The 21,950-nt window shown below is 40.6% G+C and overlaps 1 protein-coding gene across 1 annotated transcript; it reads right to left on the bottom strand.

The window, feature by feature from the left end:
• Window positions 1–263: 263 nt before the first annotated feature.
• DLGAP5 (discs, large (Drosophila) homolog-associated protein 5) lies at window positions 264–19,240 on the bottom strand. Its single transcript, XM_009996451.1, has 18 exons — window positions 19,000–19,240; window positions 17,586–17,794; window positions 17,053–17,145; window positions 15,673–15,757; window positions 13,524–13,619; window positions 12,346–12,416; window positions 10,575–10,870; window positions 10,038–10,166; window positions 9,833–9,958; window positions 9,035–9,120; window positions 8,291–8,451; window positions 6,510–6,602; window positions 5,178–5,397; window positions 3,803–4,052; window positions 3,396–3,447; window positions 2,440–2,590; window positions 1,361–1,410; window positions 264–386 (listed from the first exon to the last, which is right to left on the bottom strand). The coding sequence occupies exons 1-18, from the start codon at window positions 19,238–19,240 to the stop codon at window positions 264–266; spliced, it is 2,532 nt and encodes an 843-aa protein (XP_009994753.1).
• Between the last annotated feature and the right edge of the window lie 2,710 nt (window positions 19,241–21,950).

Genomic DNA, 21,950 nt, shown 5'->3' with positions numbered 1-21,950 from the left:
TAGTAAGAACAGGCAAACATGAGGTCCAGCAGGTACAACCAGCACACACCCTGCTGCTCACACACTGCACGTGCAGCACTGTGCATCATGACTGCTCCATATAAAACCATTACAAAACATTTTAATAAGTTCCACTCTAAAACAATACAGGTATTCATTCACTCAGAACACAGCTCAGGGGGCAGGTAGTCTTCTAGGTAGCCTGTTTTGTTTGGGGCTTTTTTGTTAATATAATTTACACATTTTGAATGTCAAGTCCCTCTTCATTTTTCCCCAGAGGGAGAAAGGGGAGAAAATACAATAAGGTCAGTGAAAGCTTCAGCTGCTGCAAACTTCTGGGCTTTGCTCTTGACTGGAGTGAAGGGAAGCTCAGCATCCAGCATGGGCTGTAGGAGAAATTTAGGAAGAAATTCTTTGCTGTGAGGGTGGTGAGACCCTGGCCCAGGTTGCTCAGAGAAGCTGTGGCTGCCCCATCCCTGGAAGTGTTGAAGGGCAGGTTGGATGGGGCTTGGAGCAACCTTGTCTGGTGGGAGGTGTTGCTGCCCATGGCAGGGGGGTTGGAAATAAATGGTCTTCAAGGTCACTTCCAACCCAAACCATTTAAAACGAAATAAAAATAAAAATAAACAGGAGTATGAAGGAAGTGTTTGAGGAACAATTATCTGCTCTGCAAAATACCACTGCAAGGACACATGAAATAAGCAATTTCCCCTTGCTCTAATGACATTTTTGCAAACACCAGACCAACAGGAAGTTCTGTCAGGCAACAGCCACAGTTAAAAGCAGGTACACTGGAAACAACATGACTTTCCTAAGATAAGTTTTGCAAGCTTGTTTCCAGACACAAAATAAGGGGTCCATTGCACACAGTATTCCATATTTTAAAGAGGACTTTACACATGAGACCAAGGAAACTGTACTTCCAAATTCTCTTCACAATTTGAAGAAGTTTATGCACCTGTTTTTCCCTGTTGAATCTTACTTCAAAGATAAAACTATTAAGAAAAAGAGGACAGACCTGAAAAACTCCAAGAAGCAAGTGGAAGGGAAAGGCCAGGTTGTTCATTGTGGTGGTAAATATTTACAAGGAAATCCACAAGAAACATATTTTAAAGGATCAATCTGGTGAGAATCAGAGATTGTTCTGTCACAAATGTCTTGATTGATCCTACACTCCTCATGGGCAACAAGGAGTATCATAGTGAGCAGGGTGACAGGTTTTGTGGTGGCTTTTATTTGCAGGCAGTTCTATGAATTGCCTTGATAAGATCTTAGAGTTCATTTTACTTGCTGCAGTAACTGATTTTGTAGGGAAGTTAACAATCCTGTAACAGTCAAATAAACCTGAAGGTCAACTTACCACATCACAAGGATTTCTGCCAAGGGACGTCAAATCACTACATGAAACATCTGAAAGAGAAAAAGATTTCATTTTTTTTTCAAAAAAGTCTGATGCTGCCATAGCTGAAACAGTAGCAGTGTTTTCTGCATTTACTGAAACAAAACAAACAACCCCAACAACAACTACCCCTTCACAGGAGAAAGACTTGGGAGTCGTGGTGGACAAGAAGCTCAACATGAGCTGGCACCATGTGCTGGCAGCCCAGAACCCACCCGTGTCCTGGGCTGCATCCCCAGCAGTGTGGGCAGCAGGGCCAGGGAGGGGATTGTCCCCTCTGCTCTGCTGAGACCCCTGCAGGGCTGGGGCCAGGGCTGGGGTCCCCAGCACAGGGAGGACATGGAGCTGTTGGAGAGTCCAGAGGAGGCCACAGAGATGATCCCAGGGCTGGAGCAGCTCTGCTCTGGAGACAGGCTGGGAGAGGTGGGGGGTTCAGCCTGGAGAAGAGAAGGCTCCAGGGAGACCTTAGAGCAGCTTCCAGTGCCTGAAGGGGCTCCAGGAAAGCTGGGGAGGGGCTTGGGACAAGGGCAGGAGTGAGAGGGCAAGGGGGAATGGATCAAAATTGAAAGAGAGGAGCTTTAGGTTGGACATTAGGAGGAAATTCTTTGCTGTGAGAGGGGTGAGACCCTGGCCCAGGTTGCCCAGGGAAGCTGTGGCTGCCCCATCCCTGGCAGTGTTGAAGGGCAGGTTGGATGGGGCTTGGAGCAACCTGGGCTGGTGGGAGGTGTCCCTGCCCATGCAGGGGGTGGGACTGGATGATCTTGAAAGTCTCTTCCAACTCAAACCATTCCACAATTCTATGATACTTCAAGCCTTTTGTGTTAGTTTTCTCCTTCACTTACCAGATTGAAACCATCCAACAAACCTGAGGGGCACTGTTTGCTCATGTGCAACACATCTGTAAGTCACACCCAGCTACAGGTTTTGCTCACAGAGTGCACAGATTAACAGAGCTACAATGACAGTGACTTCAAACAGTAATATTTAGACTACTATAAACATTTAGAAGAAACACAATGCCCGAGCAATACCACACAAACCTGTTTGATCTCCAGACTGAGCAAAGTTAGTCTCTGTACAGGTCTGCTCCTCTGGACTGCACATGACAATATCTTGTCCTTGTTCTGCAGCAGAAAGTTCCATCTCTTCCATCCCATCCATGTTTACTTCACTGTTAGAATTTTCCAGCACCTGAAAAAGAGGAATTTTAACTGCTTCTTGTGCCCTGAGAGGGTAAGATGTCTGGAAAACCTGTGTTTGCTTCTTAGAGAGCCAAAAGGAAAGCATCAGTGAAATCAGAAGGACATGAGGCAGCATCTGTTACACTAAGAACTTCTTTTCTTTTTGTCTGCAATAAAAGGCATTTTGTCAGCTTTTGATGCAAAAAAGCACAAAGATGAAAAGGCAGCCAGAACATTCAAGGGATGTGAGTTTACAGAAAGCAGCATGTCCCTATTATGTCAAACCAAGTCCATACATCTGACCTCTAAGTGTTATGGACAATGCAGGAGACTGCACATGAAAGAAGATTTTGAACTTCAAGTGCCAAAAACATTCTGGAGATGTTCTCTAATGAGACTTTTCCTCAAGAAAATCCTGAAGTTAAAGATTACCACAGTGTTCCTCAGAGCACAACATTGCCCAACAAGCAACTTGTCATTTGACCAGAAAAGGATGAAACAAAAGGCATAAGAACAGATTAGTAACAAAGATTGTTATTTTTTTAAAATATATATCACATATATCAAGTGGTGGTGGTGGGAAATGAGTCATGCACAGATCCAAGCAGTAACAAATAAAATTAAGATACACCACATCCCATGAGAGGTACTACAGGATGATTAATTGCAAAACACTGGTCTTCACTGAGTAGCTCAGTATCATCTAATGATGTGAAATCCAAGTGTCTGGGGCTAAAAAAATTAACTTGCTCTCTTTTTTTCCCCTAATAATAATCAAATACTTAAAGCATATAAATGAACTACACATGACTTACCCCAGCTCCCTCTGCTGTGCCAGGACAGTGTTCTTCTTCAACTACAGAATTGCTGAAAGACAAACCAAAATGTTTTCACTCAATCATATTAATCGTTTTCAATCACCTTTTTAACTAACTAACTGATCTTACAATTTGTTCTGCAATTACACTTGCTTTTTGGCACTGGTCAGCTACACCAAATTTTCTGGGTAAAAAACCTAACAAACTTCTACTCAAGCAACTATATTTAATTTGGGCAAAGCTCTTAATATTTGCTTAAGGGAAGGAAAAGACAAAGACTTTGCAAGCTTTGCAACAGCCAAATTGGAATGTAACAATCACTGGCTTTTCATCTTAACCCTTTTGTTTCAAACTATAAAATTATTGGAACAAAGTTAAATGAAAAGCTGCCTTAAGATGTCTACCTTGGTTCAAGAAAACAATCGGGGAGTTTTTCCAGTGGGGGAGTTTTTCCAGTGGGAAATAGGTGCATATTCAAATGTTGTGCTGGGTGGAAGCCTTTTAGCACTGGTGTTGTTTGTTTTGCAGTTGTATCCTCAGGGTTACAAGGAACAGAAGGGACACACTGAAGCAAAGCTCTGCTGGAGGATCTTGAAGTTGTCAGTTTTTCAGAAGTCTGCTGGCAAGATCTTTGAGGTGTCTTTGAAACCAAGCCTGAAAAAGTGTGTTCCACATTTCATTACTACAGCAGTTTCTAGAAGATGAAATTAACTGGTTGGTTGGATTCTAGCTGGGAGCACTATTGTTTGCTGCTTGCTGGATTATCTTATACAAATATCATATTGAAATCTTGTATAAACTGCAAGGAGAAATGGATAAAATGTGACAAGTGTAGGTCAATAAGTTACAAAACTACCTAAGCAATTTGGTAATGATTATCCCTTCACAAAGAACTTGAAATAATGAGACTTGCTGTTCTTATTAAAAAGTCCATCTGGTGAGAGCTGTCATTAATTTCCAACTTTTACATCAGATAATTTTAATAGTATTAAAAAGACACAGATTCAGAATGGATTCTTATACAGATTCCCTGCTAGAGGTTGCTTAAACCAACCAGTGTTGCTCTAACCCTTTTCAGGAGGTGAGGCATGATAAGGCTAGTCTGGTGCTGAGGAAAAGGATCTGCACAAAAAGATAAACTCGGAAATCCAAAGTCAACTGACGAGCTAGAAATGGGAGAGAAGCAGGACAGCCCCCAAAGAATGAAGGATTCCTGAAAATAATGGCTTCACATAGATTGTAATAAGATGGATACTGAGAATGAAGTTGTATTTTGAGCATCTGCTCAAAACCCCCTATTTAAACTGCTTCTACAGTGGATTGGAGTTAGGTTTCAAACTTGTTGAACATGAATACAGATTACAGGTACACTTTATTTGCAGCTTTGATGTCAGCACTGCAAGAGATTCAGCTCAAAACAATACCTGTTGCTGCCTTACAAGCAGACATGCACTGACAGTGATGAATGGGTTCACCAGCCAAGTCTGGCAACATTCAGATCAAACCTTCATTGTTAAACCCATGGTGGAAAAACATGAACCAGCTGCTTTTCCCTCCCTGTCTAAGCAGAGATTTCATGCTGCCATAATCACTCAAATCACCACATTCACTTAGAACACTTCACTTTGAATCCCTGATGTAATTAACCACTAGCTGAAATATTAATTGTGTACTGGAGTTGTTTCCAGTATAAACAGCACGATTCCTCCCCCCAGCGAGACTGGTTAAGCTCTCTTCAGTACATTCAGGTCACAGAAATCATGATTAAGTTTTACCCACCTGGAAAGATTTTTGCAGGGCTTTCAATTCTGAAGAATCCTGCATCAAAAACCACTGTTTCTACCTCTGGTGGCATCTCCTGATGGGCACAAGCAGCACCTTCCTCAGGCTTCATTTTATTCCTCATAGCTGCTTTTACAGCAGCAAGCCGGCTTCGGGCAGCAGCTCTTCCAGCTGCTCCCAGCTTTGGTTTGGACACTCCCTTTGGAATAGTCTTCTTCTAAAATGGTAAGAAAGCTCAGGTCACATCTGGAAGCTTCAGAGAGAAGCAATTGCGTACGAGCAGCCATGCAGCTGCTGGCCATGCAGAGACACACTGGAGATGAGGCCTCCATTTATCTCCAGAATCTCTTGGGCTGCCGTTCAGCTTCTCAGGTTACTTCATCATGATAATATTAAGGATTGTTCATATTGAATCTACTGTTCAGAAATACTCGGTACAACTTTTTTCCTAACAAATCCAGCTAACGTGTTTTAAAACGGTGGGATGCAGGGACTCCTAGTGGCAGGGGGATGAAGTAACGGCAGGACAGACACCAGTCAGCCAGTGACGTCTCTCCTGGCATTCCACCTTTTTTAAAGGACGTTTTGTCTCTTGTACCCTCTGTAGGGTTCTGGCATTTATGTGCAGCTCACACAGACTGCCTTCCCTCCAGTCCCCTGTGCCTGGACTTTCCTACCAACCTTCTTATCGTTTTCATGATGGAGCAGTCCCAAGGAACTGGATGGAGATTAGACAACATGAATATGACTTGATGTTCAGTCCAAACCAAAGAGCAGATAAAACTGCCAACATTAAAGCTTCTTTTGGGTAGTGTCAGATCCATTTGTGCTTAGAGAACTCCTAGTTTAATGCTGCCCAGGGACACCATTATAATTCACCACTCACTGCTCAGAAGTGGCAGTCACTGCCAAATTCCTGTGTGGTTTCCTCTCCATTCAAGTCAGTGCTCATACCAAAGGCTCAGATGAAATGTTCTACAGCTGAAGGGTAAATTCTATTCTAAATTTAATAGATTTGTCTTACTAGCAAGGAGTCCCATGACTCCAAAAAGGTAGTTGTTAATTCTAATCTTCCCAGTCAACAGAGCCAACTAGCATTAGACACCCACTAATACTTGGGAGAAGGGTGCATCTTAAGAATTTCCCTGAATTTTTAAAACATAAACATGTAAATGAGCCAGATGAATAGGGCCTCAGAAGGAACCTCCATTTAAGAAGAGCATTCATTACTGCAATAGCTCCTTACTAGTTATTTTAGATACATGTATCACTATAACACACTTATGCATCTTGATGCCTTAGAAGACATCTTTTAGAGCCTTTTCATACCTTGACAATTGCTTTGCTTGGGACATCAAATGGTTGCCAGTCATTGTCTTGAAGCTTCTTCAGATTATCAAACTTTTTATTCACATCTTCTATCTATTGGAAATCCCAGAAAAATACAGGTTTCATTTGCAAGACTTCTCAGATTTACAATGGAACAGTGTTTCATAAAGTCAGGTAACAAACGTAAGCATAGTCATGCATTTAGGTGCCTCAGCTGATGATAAGCATCAAACATTCTCACACAGGTGACATGAGATTAGATGACAAGACTGGTATAATTTCTGTTGCCTCAAGATTAGTAGGAGAAGTACAGAATCTTTCAGTAAGATCTGACATTGAAACTGAAGGAGCTGGTTTGCAACCTGTTCTACTGAATAAAGCACTTAGACAATGGCTGCATTTAAGGAATGCAAAAGAGTATGTTGCATAATGGTCTTTAGCCAACCAAGCACGAGCCTTCCTTTATGTAAGAAACACACCATGCAAACTTGTTTGCTCTTTTAAATTGCTGGTCTGAACAGCTTTATGCTGCAGTCTGTGCCTGTTGGTGTCAAACTAGCTCTGCAGCTTTACCTCCTCCCTGACTGATATTCCATGCAACAGCCTTGTTCTCCTTAGGCTTTGTCATGGAGACACTTCCCTCATTTGCTAGAAGGCCATACAAGGTTTATTTCTGTACAGCACTGAAGTGAGAAGTCCTTTACATCCTCCCTGAAACTCACAGGACACAAACAGGAAAAAAAAAAAAAGCAAAAAGAGAAAAGAGTCAGCAATTCTGCTACTCCATGTTTACTCTAAAGAAAAAGGTGGACTTGCTCAGGAGAAACTTCAGCTGCTCCCAGAGAAACAGTAAGCACAGGTAAACTCTGCTTTCAGGTTACTGGTTCTAGCAAAGTTCTCCTCAAATATCTCTGATGTACAAGCCAGTTAAACCCTTTTGCTTTGTGGAGGGAATTAAAGACCTATGACTAGAACCCTACACAATAAATCCATCTGGGCATTTAACTAGTTCCAAGTTCCTTTGTTGAATGTTAATTTACAAATACTGTTGAGAGCCATTCTGATAACTTAGAATATTATATTTCATTCTGAAACCAATGCAAATATCAACAAAGAAAAAGAGATTAAGGTTTTCAACTACCTAAGCTCACCTCTAGGGTTACTGTAGATTCTGCATTATTCTCCTACTGAAGCATGGAGCCCCTGCTTTTCAGGTGAGCTCCTGGAACTTTCCAAAAACTCCCAAATTTTGGTCCAGGCAGACATTGCGACTGTGTCCTCCTCACTCCAAACCAGAATGAGACTTGACTACATGCCTTCATTCCAGAGGAAAATGAGATACGTAGCCACAAGAAGATACAACAGATGAACTGGTCCATGAATTACAAATTGTAGTATTTGTGTGGCTGGTACTTACTCACCCACCACAGCTGTGAGGGTGGTGAGACACTGGCCCAGGTTGCCCCATCCCTGGAAGTGTTAAAGGGCAGGTTGGATGGGGCTTGGAGCAACCTGGTCTGGTGGGATATGTCCCTGCCCATGCAGTGGGGTTGGAACTGGATGAGCTTTAGCATTCCATACAACCTAAACCAATCTGGGATTCCTGCTTTTATTTTTGGGGTTTTTTTGTGTGTTGTGTCTTGGGTTTTTTTTTTGGTTTTTTTTTTTTTACACACAAAACAGTCAGAATCTGACCATTCAAACAAAAAAATAGCTGCAACCCACAGTTTGTAAATAACCCCATCAACTTTATCCTAGTAGGTTAACATGCGAGTTCATACCTGAAAATTAACCATATCCCAAAATCCATCCAAGTCTGTACACGTTGTTTCTTTTTCACCTTGTTTAAACTCACAGTTATCCACCAGACCTTCAAACTGTTTGAATCTTTCTGCTATGAGCAGCCTTGTCTGACCAGTTGTGGTGCGAATTAGATCTTTAGCTGAGAGCAACAAGAAAACAGCAGAGAAAGTTCATCTTGGAGGAACCCATCATTTCACAACTGATTTTAATAAGTTTAATAAGAGTCTGGAATGTATTGTTTGAATTACATTCATCTATTGCAGACCTGCAACACAATGTTGTTGGAGCACATCTGTCCACTGAACTGCTCTAAACTTGCTTCTTTCCAAGAAATGTTATAATTTATATAAGTCTGAGATAAGCATTTATGAGATGCCTTCATTTTCCCAGAAAAGGACATTTATCCTAAGTTAGATTTTAATTTGGTTAAAGTTCATACATTTAAACACAGGTAAAACTGACAACAGAAAAACTATATTGATGGGTATTTTGTTCACTGAAGTGTCAACCACTGTCATGGCCAGTACTACACCTAAGTTGTATTATCAGGAGATAACGTATGACTTTTTGTCTTAAGGCAGATACAGCCCTAAGCTTCATCTAATACAACTTTTACTCAGTGCTGTAGACAGTGCTATTTGGCAGATACACTCAGACACATGAATATCCCTCTGTCCCCTTCAGTTACCATAACACCTCTTCTGGTGCCTGTTGAGTCTTACCGTCCTCTGGAATGTCCAGCTCAAGTTTTCCATCCCACTGGAGGCACTGAGACATCAGCCTCTCTGTTTCAGACTGAAGAATATTTCTAAAATTAAAGGGGAAGTGAAAAAACAAGTTTTTGGAGACTTTTCTAACTGTTGTCAGTACTTATAATTGTTAATTATTAGTATCCTTTTACTTTCATAGAGTCTCAGGCTGATTTGGGTTGGAAGGGACCTTAAAGATTATCCAGTCCCAACCCCCTGTATGGGCAGGGACACCTCCCACCAGCCCAGGTTGCTCCAAGCCCCATCCAACCTGCCCTTCAACACTTCCAGCAATAATGCTTCCACAACTTCCCTGGGCAACCTGTACCAGTGTCTCACCTCTCTTTCTTCCTAATGTCTAATCTGAATCTCCCCTCTTCCAGTTTTAAGACATTACCCCTTGTCCCATCCCTCCCTGTCCCAGGTTCCTCCCCAGCTTTCCTGGAGCCCCTTCAGGTTCTCAAAGGCCACTTTCACAGAAGCTGCACTGCCTTTGAAGCCATCAGCCTGTTCCAGTATGCTGACTGGCTGAGATGCAATTTCTTTATTACTGTTTTCAAGCTTGTGTTCCTTTGGATGAGGTGTCAGTCTCCAGAATTTGACATTCTTTACTTTTGCTAACAGTACAGAAGGGAAGACAGGAATGTGTGCCTGCTCAGGTCACTGCTGGCAGACACCAACATCTATAAGCTAATCTTTACAAGATGTTTATTTACTCTTGTTAATAACCTCCAAACAGACAAGAGGGAAAAGAAACAAATGAATACAAACCTGAAATAAGGCACATCATGCTCTTGCTCTATTACATCATCAGACTTCATTTCAAGTGCTGTTATATCTGTAGAGACAGGAGTTGTTTCATTTGATTTCTGAATGGAATTTTTCTCATCTGATTCGCTTGCTGAAAAATACAAAAGGCATTTGTTTGGAATCTGGTGAACATGGAAAACATTAGGACAATAAGCTAAACGTGAACTTCTTACCTTTTCCTCCTTTCAGAATTTTAGGGGTTTGCTGTTTTTGACTGCCTTTACCAGCAGGTGAAACTGGACTTTTAAAATTAAGCTCTTGTGCCTTAGTCTCACTGGATTTTTCAAGAATATTACTGGAAACAATAAAAAAGTACATTTACAGTTAAGATGCAGTGAGAAACTGACATAAAAGGACCAAATACACAGAAACACACAGAAACACACAATTTAAAAGGCAATCCCACACACTGTGCTAGGTAAATCCTGTTAAAATTAATGAATCCATGCAGAGATATACATGGCACAGTCCCAGGTACATGGGGCTGCTCTACTTCTAACGCCTAGACAGAACTAAGGACTCTTTTGCTTTCTTTGCTGTTGCATTAAACCCATATTTAAGCAATGACAGCAACCACGATGATCAGGTGTTTCAAAACCGCAAGTTGGTTACACAGGGAACCTTTCTGTAGAAAGATTTTGTCCTTTGTAGCATCACAGAGAGATTCACTTGCACTTTAAGCCACTAGAAGAAAGAATCTTACACTGGAGACTTGGAAAAATCCCAGAAGGCACGAGGTGTCAAAAATGCATTTGCCCTAGAAGGAGTCATGGGTGTAACTTTGTAGGTTGCTAATCCGCTTAAAGGCTGAAACACGAAGTTTTGAGGTGCAAAAGAACGTGTTCCGGGTCTCCCTGGTGCAGAATTGGTCTTGCTTTCTGTTGAGGTCTGTTCCTGTTGAAGTTCTACTGACACTGAATGTTTAGAATCAGCTGCAGGGCCTTTCATCACTGGATCCAGTTGAGCATTTTCATCCACTTCTTGTTTAGAAGGAATTACCTGTAACAGCAGAGCCAGACAAAGCAAACATTACATTATTAAATCAATGAAGTTTTTACTAGAGACATGGGCTAAATTATAACATGACTGACTGAAAGGAATCAGGAAGGAACAGTTTCTGGTAAGCCCCTTTCACCAGTTCAGAAATTATTTACCAGTATGCCCAACAGGTTTTGACACCTGTGAATCATTCTAGTAACAGGGAGAGTTCTTCATGATGAGGAATGCAACAATCCACTGAAGGGACTAAAGGAGCAGAACACCTCACCTACCAAAACAGCAATTAAAATCAGCAGATGCTTGCTCCCACTGCTAGAAATCAATGCTTTGAGGTGATAAGCTCCCTCAAGAGCAGAATTACTGGCTTCAAATCCAACTAGGCCTGTTGAATAATCAGAGTTTATACACATACTCTAATCCAAAGGCTGAAGAACAAGCTACAAGAAGCTGATAGTTGAGGAATGCAGCCCAAGACAAGTGCAGTTAAGACCACAGAAGGTGCTAGTCATTAAAGGAAGAGAAAAACTTAATAAGTTGAATCCACATTCCTATGAGATGACTGGATAGTCACACAGAGGACATTTCTGAGGTACTTATATAGTTAGCTCAAACAAGCCAACAGAGCTTAGATTGTTTTCCAAGAAAACATGCAATTTCAAACCACTGAAAACCTTGTTATACTTTAGAACCCCCCTGCATGGAATGTAAGCCTTGAATTCAACTTTTAACACACTTCTTGTAAAGAGATGACTGAGGTTACAGCAGGAGTTACCAACTGGCAGCACAAAGCAACTCCTGTCTGGGAAGGGGCACTTCTCCAAGCCAAGATGTTCCTCTTCCTGTCAGTATTTCTGTGATTGCACCAGTTTCAAGACAACACCAGACCACAGCTGCAGTTATGGAAACAGGAGTGAAGGTGGGAGGTGTGAGGGAGACACGAGGACAGAGGTGGAGTGCAAAGGAGGAGAAAAACCACTGGTAGTGCTTGCACACAACAGCACATGAACACACACACAAATTGTTTGGGAACCTGGGTTGGAGGGCTACCAGGAGCTCAAATCCTGCTGTCTCTGTGCAGAGGTTAAGTTTTGTTATAGCTCTGGCACAGAGAACCACAATAGCTGCCTTTGATTATGGTATGTCTACCTTGCAGAGAATAACATTTCCAGCTTAATTTTTTTCATGGCTCCGAACCTATAAAAGCATTTATTTCTTAGCTCCTGAAGTCTCATATCATGACCTCAGGATTACAAGGATTCATCCAAAGTATATTTCAAAAAGGAATGAATGGCAGAAAATTTACAAGTGCTCAATAAAGCAGCAAAGCAGCCTTTTTTTATACATGCAGCTTCTAGCCTATTAATGAACTTATTACTTCTATGCTTGAACACAAATATATTTGAGCTACAATTACACTCCTATTGGCTTTTAAATCAGTTTAACTGCTCTTCCATTTCAAATATTATATGACCTACCTCTGTGATGCCAGGTTTGACTCCTTTCTTCTGCTTTCCTACATTTGCTGGCTTTCTCTGTGGCTGGTTACCTAGAATAAGAGAAACTCCCAAAGGTCAAAAAGGCATCTAATTAAGACAATCTTTCACCAAAGGACTGCCATAAAAGTCCAATCATTAGAGACAGGGAGAGACAGTTTTGTTTCTTGACTAGGAGGTGGCTAGAGGGCAGACACCTAATTGCAAAAATTCATTCAAAAGAAAACCCAGCCTAGGATTTAACAGCCTGTTAAAAGATGTATCACCAAGAAAGAAAAATAGATTAAGTCATTAGTCTTTAGATGTTGTCGTGTACTAAAAATAAAAGCACCTTATTTCCTTAGAGACTGATCAGATAGTGTCCAGTCCATTTGAGTTTAGATTTTTAAATTCTACATGGCAAAGGATTTCTGCTTGTGAATTGAAACTACCAATGCTTTCAGCCTAGGATTAACTCCTGCCATGTATAATACAAGGGACACTGCAAAACATTCTCAAGGATATCCTGAGAAGAACAACATATACTAAACATTTCCCCTTCGTTAACCATCATGTCCATCTCTTCTAGCAGACAGGCAAACACAGATGAGTAAAATTTCTGACCTGAAGAACACAGGCTTTCACCTCTTCCAGAGGTATCTGTTCCTGATCACAGATTAATCATGTGTCCTTAAACAGCAATACACCAAACTGGAAAGTCTTTACCAGTTCTGGTTTTCTTCTTTCACTTCACAGTTACCATATGGCTACTGATGCTCCACACTGATGGATTTTATGGGCAAGGGTCCAATTCTGGTTTCAACATCTCAATTTAAATATTGCAAAAGACTTCCAGATGAGAGTCTAAGTGGTCTAGTATTTAGTCCTTTTCTTACCTGATTTACATACAGCCTATCTGTTCAAAGGAGGCAGTTACACAGCAGAAAGCAGTGTGCTAAGTTCAGCACAAGCTGATCTGTATCTCTACAGCACATGAGAGTGCAAGATGCTAAAGACAACAGAGCTGTCCTAGAATATAATTTGACAATGAGTCTAAGAGCAGCATATGAAGGATATATGTTGGTTTTAGTGCTAGATGGTATCTCTTTACATCACACCATTCTAAATTGCATATCAGGCTTGAGCTACACAAGCAGGACTATGTTCACTGCCTCACTTACCAGCAGTAGCTGTTGTCTTCAGCATCTGCCTTGCTGCAGAGGAGGCTGCTCTGGTGATCCTTACATTTGAGCTTGTCTGGACTGCAGTCTGCAACACTGCAAGAAATGTTAATTCCAGAGATTACAAAGCTTAATAAGGAGCTGCATTCTAGTAATATGGTTGAAAGTGTACAGTTTGTAGAGATCACAAAAATGCACTAGCAATTACTATTTGCATTCACTTGCCAGAATCAACAGGGGTATTTTTTTGTCAGTTCACTGCAAAGTGCTAAACATGGACAGCACAGCTGAGCCTTGGCATCAAGGCAGTGCTCTGAAGGATCTTGATTGAAGATGGTTTTGTTGTAGAGCACCCCCGGGACCCAATAACATCAAGATTCCAGTGTGCCAGGTGCCACGTACAAAGCTTAAGGAACCCTTCTGAGTGTTCCCTGCAACCAGAGACAACACCACCCCTATTTTACAGATGAAACTTTCTAGAGTAATAACTTGCCATGGTTCTTTGTAAACTGGAAGTTTAAGCAAATCATTTGTATAACAAAGTCATGTCATTATATGAAAGTATTCAATGGTCTGAACTGAAATGTAATCTAATAAAGCATTCTTAAAATTGAGATGAATCCCATCTGATGTATGTTACAAAATAACTCAAGTCCATGCTCTGTATTACCCATCTTAATAATTTTCATCTTTGTGTTTTGTTACTGGTTTTTATTTCCTCAAAAAAATTATAGCATTTTTCTGCACACAAAAATTTAACAGAAGCTCTTCATTTCACACCTTCCCTTTCTACATCTGCCTGAAACTTAGTATCCCAACTTAGTTATTGTTAAAGCCATTTGTGGCTTAATGTTTCCCTAGTTTCCAGAGAATTGCAGATGGACAAGTTGGGAGAAAAAATTACTAAACAAGTAACTGTAATACTTACCCAAATATTCACTTCCCTAACATTTTTTACTAATGTTTAAACATTCTTGAGTATTCTTGCTTCAGCAGAAAGCATTAGCAAGTCCAGTGAATGATAATTAAAAAAAAAAGACATTTTAATTGTTGTATCAAACACTGAAAATAGATCTTTTCAGTATTCATTGAAGGCATTACTGAAATTTACTTAAATAAAGGCCTGCTGCATGCTGATTTAATTAAGTTAATGATGTGAGAGTCATTTCACTCTGAATTACTGAATGTCTTGCATTAACATCAGTATTCCACACGACTTAGCCTTGTCTACTTAAGGCATGGACATCACAGAGCTATTAGGAAGGATTTCTAATCCCAAGTATTCTGCTCCCTTAAGGGTGGTATGGGGTGGGGCTTTTTGCTGTTTCCTTAAGAAATGTATGTAATTATCACAAAGAAAGTGACAGGCACAGAAGAGGCTGCTGTAAAATATGAACATGTAAGATCGTACCTGTCATTTACCAAAGACAATCACATATTTACTCTGTTACACTAGCATGCAGCAGACATTTGGGTTCCTGTCTCCAACATTACATGTTAATGTGCTTTACCAGATGCTTTCCTTTTCCAGTGCTGAGTAACACAAGCAGTTTCATTTAGAGCACCTATCTGCTGTACAGACAGACTTCGCTGAAAATATCTACAGCTCATATAATCAGCTATTTTTCAGGCTACCAAAAATACCTAGGGAAAATTAATATTTTACTTATGTCAGCTGTTCTTCACCTTTCCAGGTGAAGTCATTTGTGCTTCTGCAATAGCAGCAGCTACTTCATGTGATATTGTCCTTAGAGACAAGCAGAGAGCTCTGCACAGCTCCAGATGCTAAGGCAGCCAGTCACGCAATTCTGCCTACTCACCTTTTTCTTTTCCCTTTCCCAGGGGAAATAACCATTCACCAGGAAGGCATTAAGTATCCTGCATTCCATCTCCCTAGCCCACAGGGGCAGCAAGTACCTGCAACACCTAGAGCCACAGGGTTGATAACCTGCCAACTGCTGTCCTTGTCACAGTTGACAGGAATGGCTGTCAGAAAAACTCCTCAGTCCCTACATCCAAATATGTACTTGGGATCTCTCCCAAAGATGTTATTTGACCTTCCTCCCATCATCTCACAATTATTGAGACAGAAAAACAAGAAAGCAGTGACCTTTCAGATTCAGATGTAGGGATCATTCTACTTTCATACCTTTCCCTTTTTCAGCTGCTTTGTCTGTACCCATCTGTTTACGTCCTGCTCGTGTAGGGTGCACGCATTGCCCCTTGTCACAGACCTACAAGAGAAAATTGCTTTTTGTGAAGCATCAGACTTCCAGAAATGAAGTAGCCTCATTTCCTTCATCTGTCCTAGGTGCCAGTAAAACAAATCATACAGAATGGTAGGGATTGGAAGGGACCTCTGGAAATCATTGAGTTCAAAACCCCTGTTAGAGAAGGATCCTCTAGAGCAGGTCACACAGGAAAGTGTGCAGATGGGTCTTGAAAGTCTCCAGAGAAGGAGACTCCACCACCTCTCTGGGCAGCCAGGGCTCTGTCACCCTCACAGTAAAGACGTTTTTCCTCATGTTGAGGTGGAACTTTGTGTGTTCCAGTTTGCATCCATTGCCCCTTGTCCTATCACAGGGCACCACTGAAAAGAGACTGGCCCCTCCTCCTTGACACCATCCCTCAGATATTTATAGACATTAATAAGGTCCCTTCAAGGTCAAATGGTCAAGTAATCAGGCACAAAGAGCTTTACAAAGAGAGAAATTAAGGATAACTAAAATAGCCCATTTTAGACATGTTAACATGCAATATTCAGCAAAGAAATTGTCAGAAAAAGAATATTTTAAAAAGAGTCAGTTCACTGTGAAACTAGGTGTCAATTACTGCTGCATCTTGGTTCACATTATGTTTTAAGTATTTTTTTTTCAGAAAATATCAAGAATTCAGTTGTAAAGTTTGTAAAGTTATGACTGGAAATCCTTCAAATTCATTCAAGTTTTGTAAGGCAAGATTGCTAGATTCAAAATATAGCTTCTTTTACAGATTACTGCTGGTGACACTCCTGAAAAACACCTACTGTTTTATACAAGTAACAGCAGAAGGGGCTGCCAAGACTCACAGTACAAATATGCCAACACTGGAGGGATTTTTGAGTCAAGAATGAGCCATCTCTTTATGATCTGCATTCCTGACAGACTTTCTGCATTCAAGGGAGATGCACTGGCTCTCCAAGCCAAAACCAAAGTAGGTAACTTCAGTCTCATGACTATCTTTACACATCTTTGTGGTCCTTGCTGACTACAACAATTTGTGTTGAAAAATTAATCCAGAAGTTATATGCACTTCCCTCTATTTGTACAGACTCAATACAAATCTTTGTAGCTCAGTTCAGCCCAATGCTCAAACCAGCATGTCTACTGGCTTGCTAAAAGATTTTCTGATCTAATTTGTCTTTCTCACAAGGAAAACCTCCTTAGAGGTAGCACTCAACTTGTAAGCAAACAAGCCTGAGTTATGGGCTGAAGGATCATTGCATCCTCTTCTTTAAATATATTCACTGAAGTTTATAAAGAAAACAAACCGTGGGGTGCTTGGATGCAGCTGGTATCACAGATTTTTCTTCTTGGTTCTTGGCCTTTGATCGAGTAATCCTCCCTGAGAAAGCAGGAGCTGCCTGGAAACATTCCCAAGGAAACAAGAGTTAACATACTCCTCCTTTTGACCCTCATCACTTAAGACTGGACAAAAGGCCTAGGTGTGAAAAGCAACATGCCTGTGCAGAATGGGTCAAAAGTATAATTTGAAAAGCTTTCAAAGTCAATGGGAACAAGTTACCCATTCTAAAATAACTATTTCATTGGTGGACAAATCATTCTAGTTTTTGAACTGAGAACACAGTCATAAACACAAACATCAACATATGACCAGTACTATTTCCAGCTTGGAAATTGGCTAAATTACAGCCTTGTAGCTCTTTTTTAATAAATCTCTATAAGGTATTTACAAGCTGCTTATTTGGCATAACATACACATAACTGTGTATACAAATAGAAATGTTAATAAACACACTTCATACATATACTTCATTTAGATATTTAATATTACTCTTATTACCTTCTCTCTTGGCTTCACTGTCACTGGATTCTCCGGTACCACAGGAAGGAATCCAGGAGCAGCTGGTTTGTACAACCCAACTTTAAACACACCCTTTTTTTCTTTCTCTCTTTGCTCTCTCATTTTCCTCAGTTCCTTTTCCTCTTTATAGCGCTGGAGCATCTCCCTGCGTTCATTAACCCTCTTGGTGGCTGCATCTGTAGATTGTTCTGAAGCAAAGATGGGAGACAGATGTATTAGAAAATCTTGGAGAGGTCTTTCAGCAATAAGTCCAAAAATTTCAAGACATTCTAGGATAGAAGAGGAACGTACCAAGTCAGAGAGCAGGAGATTGTATGTCTCTGTGGGTGCAAGTTTTAATTGAAGTCTTACTATGCAAATACATGTGATCTATCAGCTTGCTAAAAGTTTTAATTCTCTTGTCTTAATCCTTCCCACTAAGAGAGGATGTCCTGGTAAATTTCAGCTTGCAAACACACCTTCCCACCTCTGTACCTGAGGGTCACTGTGAATTCATATCCATTTTACATTGTACAGGCTGTTCCTGCAAGGCTACTAATATTAAAGTTAACACTTATTTAGTTTATTTGTACCAGTTTCCCTATTCAAACATTTGTAATGTCATTGAAAGCTGAGGTTTAGGTTAGATTTAGATACTGAAGTCTGCCTCAGGCTGACAATAAATGAAGCAGAACTTATATGAAAGAGTAAAACCAAGCTTTAATTACATGTCTATCTGAAAAATTAATAACTGCTTAAAGATAAAAATTGAAGATCACAAAGATTTTTTTTTAATTTAATATTTTATATTATTCCATAGACATTGCACTCCTTCCTCCAATGATCTTCTGCTACCAAAAAACTGAAAGAGAAAATATTTCTAAATAAATCTGTTAACATTTTTAAAGATTAATTCCCTAAGCCATAAGAATCCAGGAGAGTCAGGGAGGAAAGAGAAGTCATAAAAAAATTAGCAATTAAAAAATACAATTATACCATGCATGTATCCATTTATAATTATATATATCCAATTAAAATATACAATTGTCCATTTCTAAACACACTTTAACCACATGACAGATACCAGTTATATGTTAGATGAGATTTTAGACCAGGGTTTTTCACTTCTGGAATGACAAATCCATCTTGAAGAGACTTCCCAATGAATATTCAGGGCAAAATATATTCTTCCTTTAGCTGCTGCAGACTGATCAGAGAAAAGCCTCATTCATGCCATTGAAAAAGCAAGGAGGATAAAGTTCTATTAAGCACTGGTAGTCATTGGTTTTTATACCTTAAACCTTTTCTTCAGATTAAAAGGTTGAACACAATTTGGTTCCTGTTGATGTTCTACATTAACATTAAGACACTTTTATCAAATCAAAACAAAGGTTTATAACAAATCTTTACTCACTCTGTTTTACACTGCTCTTCTCTTGAGAAGCTGTTTCACTTGTCTCATTTAGGTGAGCTATTCCCTTCTCTTTGGACAGCTGAACATTGACATCTGCCAACCCAAAGTGCCTGCCCTTTTCAAACAACTTGTGCCTGTTCTCCTTCTGAAGCATCGACTTCCTGCGAGCAACTTTCGTTCTGAGTGTTTCTATACTCAGATCCTTCTTGTACCGATTGGCAAACTGGGAGGTGGCAGCCATCCTGATGGCCCTAGACAAAAACCAGGAAAAAAAAAGATGTCATGTTTTGTTTTGTCCTTTTCTTGGAGTCTGCACGTTATGAACAAAGCCCTCGGTTCTTCATCTCTCTGCGTGTACCAGAGCGAACACGAGTTAGAATTTCACTGGCAAATCTTCATTATTTCTCTTTATTTTATGCTTTTAATGGAGTAGTTTGTTTGTTAAGTGGTCGAGAAGTCTGACATGGAGTTAGCAGAGGACGCTGTGTCACTGCCAGGGATTGTCCTGCTGCTGTTCTCACCACAGATGTTTTCCACATTAAGGAGACACGCAAGTAGATGACAAGGTTGTAGGACAATAGTTGGAAGCAACGTTGCCATGGAGCACTTAGATTATACCCTATCTTACGGCAAAGTATTTTGGTTGTTGCAACAGAGCACTCGGCACCATTTCCCAACCAAGTTTCCAAGATAAAACTGCAGTACAATAGCATTTATTTCCAGCAGAATTTCTCCCTCCTTTTTTAACCTGAGGAAAACTTGATGGGAACATCAGTTGGTCTGTACATACTGTGCTACCAGTGATGTACAAAGCTCCACTCTCCTGCACTTCACTGAAGCCTATCCTAGAGGATTTGCTTGCTGGAGATCAGTCAGGATCAGTTCTTGCAATTGGTCTTACTTGATCTGCCACTTCAACCGGAGTCTTCCAGAAATCTCACCTTCCATTCCTCATAGGAAGCAACTGTATTGTAAGGAGGGTCATAGAACTACACTAAACAGCCAGCAGTTACTCACTGACCACCAGCTGGCCATTTAATAAGGCTCTTAATTTCAATACAACAAGCTTTGGTCAAGCTAAAGGAAATATCAGTGAACCAGACTAAAAAGATCAGCCTTGATTATGGGTAGACAGGATTTCTTACAGTCAATGCCCTCTCCTCCATTTGCTACCAGTATCTCAAGCCAAAAGCAAGACCAGCAGCCTGACTGAAAAACCCAAATGTCAGAAGAGCACCAAAGCAAAGAGAAAGAGTACTGAAATAAATAACAATAACACACTCTTAAACCGTGTGTAAATGTGGGGGAAAAAAAGCAAGCAAGGAGAGATTTTAAGCCTGTTCAGATGCTACCAGCAGTGGCAACTCCTTGTCCCCAGTTCTTGGAAGTATTAATGTATTTGAGTGACTTGCATAGCACCAACATACCTGCAAAACCATCTGGAAGTGGTTGGAATAGATACTGGAGATAACATAAATGGGTGTATTTTTGTTCTTTTTTTTTTCCAATAAGTTCAGTGCTACAGGAGAGCAAAATGGTCAATGAAAATGTAAACGGGTAAATGGGAACTAAAATCTAAACTAACCTTAAAGCACACAAATCAGACCGGATCTCTTCCACATAACCCCGAAGGAACTGGTGCATATCTGTTGCCACCTGATTTGTGAATGTTTTATATTTTATCCCGTATCTTACATTCCAACTTTCAGAAACTGATTAAAGACACCAGTTAATAATGACTGCAAATGATCAGACTAACCCTACTGCAGTTCCTAGGTCATATTTGCCTTGCTTTACATGTAAGTGATTGAAGAAGGTTAATTTATGAGCATCTCAAATAATTGTGTTTGACTTTTTCTTGTATATATTTCCCACAGTGTTATGTAAAACCATGAAGAAAACAGTCAGTGCTAATGTATCTCAACTCTCTACCTCCTAGAAGATGCAGGTTTTTCGAGCCCAGTGGATGAAAATAATTCCTAAAAGCAGCAGCCAGCATTAAGTGTCTGCACTCATCCTCTGTGGACCTGTAGGACAGATTCCCTGTGTCTGGTAATCCTTAAACATGGTCTTTCAGTACAGCCACAGAACTTGCAAAGTGCATCCACAACTTTGAATTCAGTGCCTTGATGAAAGGTAACATATCCTCTATTAACAAGCTTACAGAAAGCTGGATTTGCCTTAAACACTGATGAATGTTTAACACGTTTAAAGGATTTCTATGCTCAGCCTTTTACTCTGAACAGTATTTTCCTCATTATTGCAATGTAAGTCAACTCAAGGCCTTCTACCCTGGAGAAGTCTCAAGAACAAGTGATCTACCTTCCAACCCTGAGAAGAGTTCATCTGAAACCTGAAGAAGGCCAATACAACACAAATATGATCCAGAGAGAGCTTCCCACAAGGGTATCATCACATCCGAGGTCAGCAAAAGCAATTAAAGAGACTCTCTGTGATCTCTCTGGGCTCGTTAAAAATGTATGGCATATCCAATATCCTAAACATCTCTTTAGGACAAAAAAAAAACCTGTCTCCTTTTCTTTCCTGATTATGGTTTCTGAAAAACTTACCAAAGCAGGAGTTTAGAGGTTTATCTGGACTACACATTGGCATAAATTCAAGTAAGGACTAGGAGCAGGAAAGGGACAAAGAGCTTATCTAAGAGATGAACTCTGTAGGTGGCTACCGAGATTAAAGATCAAAATTTACAGGGTCGATTTTTATAGAAAAGCACTGAAAGAACCACTTTTGACCAGCAACGCCACAAGAACCAGGGGAACAACACGGGTATGAACAACACGTTGCCGCACGGTTCGCACTTTGAGCCCGAAGAGCCACCACGCCAGAGCAGGAAGCGCAAACACCGCTATTTTTAAAGAGAGAACCTGCCGAGCCCGGGGACTGAACGCGGCCTGGGCTCAAACGACTTCCCGACGAGGCCGCGGGGGGGT

The sequence above is a fragment of the Chaetura pelagica genome, unplaced genomic scaffold, assembly GCF_000747805.2.
Source record: "Chaetura pelagica isolate M959 unplaced genomic scaffold, ChaPel_1.0 scaffold274, whole genome shotgun sequence".
NCBI lineage: Eukaryota > Metazoa > Chordata > Aves > Apodiformes > Apodidae > Chaetura > Chaetura pelagica.
Note: the sequence above shows the minus strand (reverse complement) of the source record. Positions and strands in the feature narration are given on the sequence as shown.

Bases quoted from the DNA above. Each gene is read 5' to 3' on its own strand.
- DLGAP5 (XM_009996451.1), bottom strand. From the start codon at position 19,240: ATGGCTGCCACCTCCCAGTTTGCCAATCGGTACAAGAAGGATCTGAGT. The intron at 9,121-9,832 runs GTTTGTATTCAT...CTTTAATTTTAG, and splicing joins CATGATGTGCCTTATTTCAG to AAATATTCTTCAGTCTGAAA. The intron at 4,053-5,177 runs GTGGGTAAAACT...ACACTTTTTCAG, and splicing joins CCCTGCAAAAATCTTTCCAG to GCTTGGTTTCAAAGACACCT.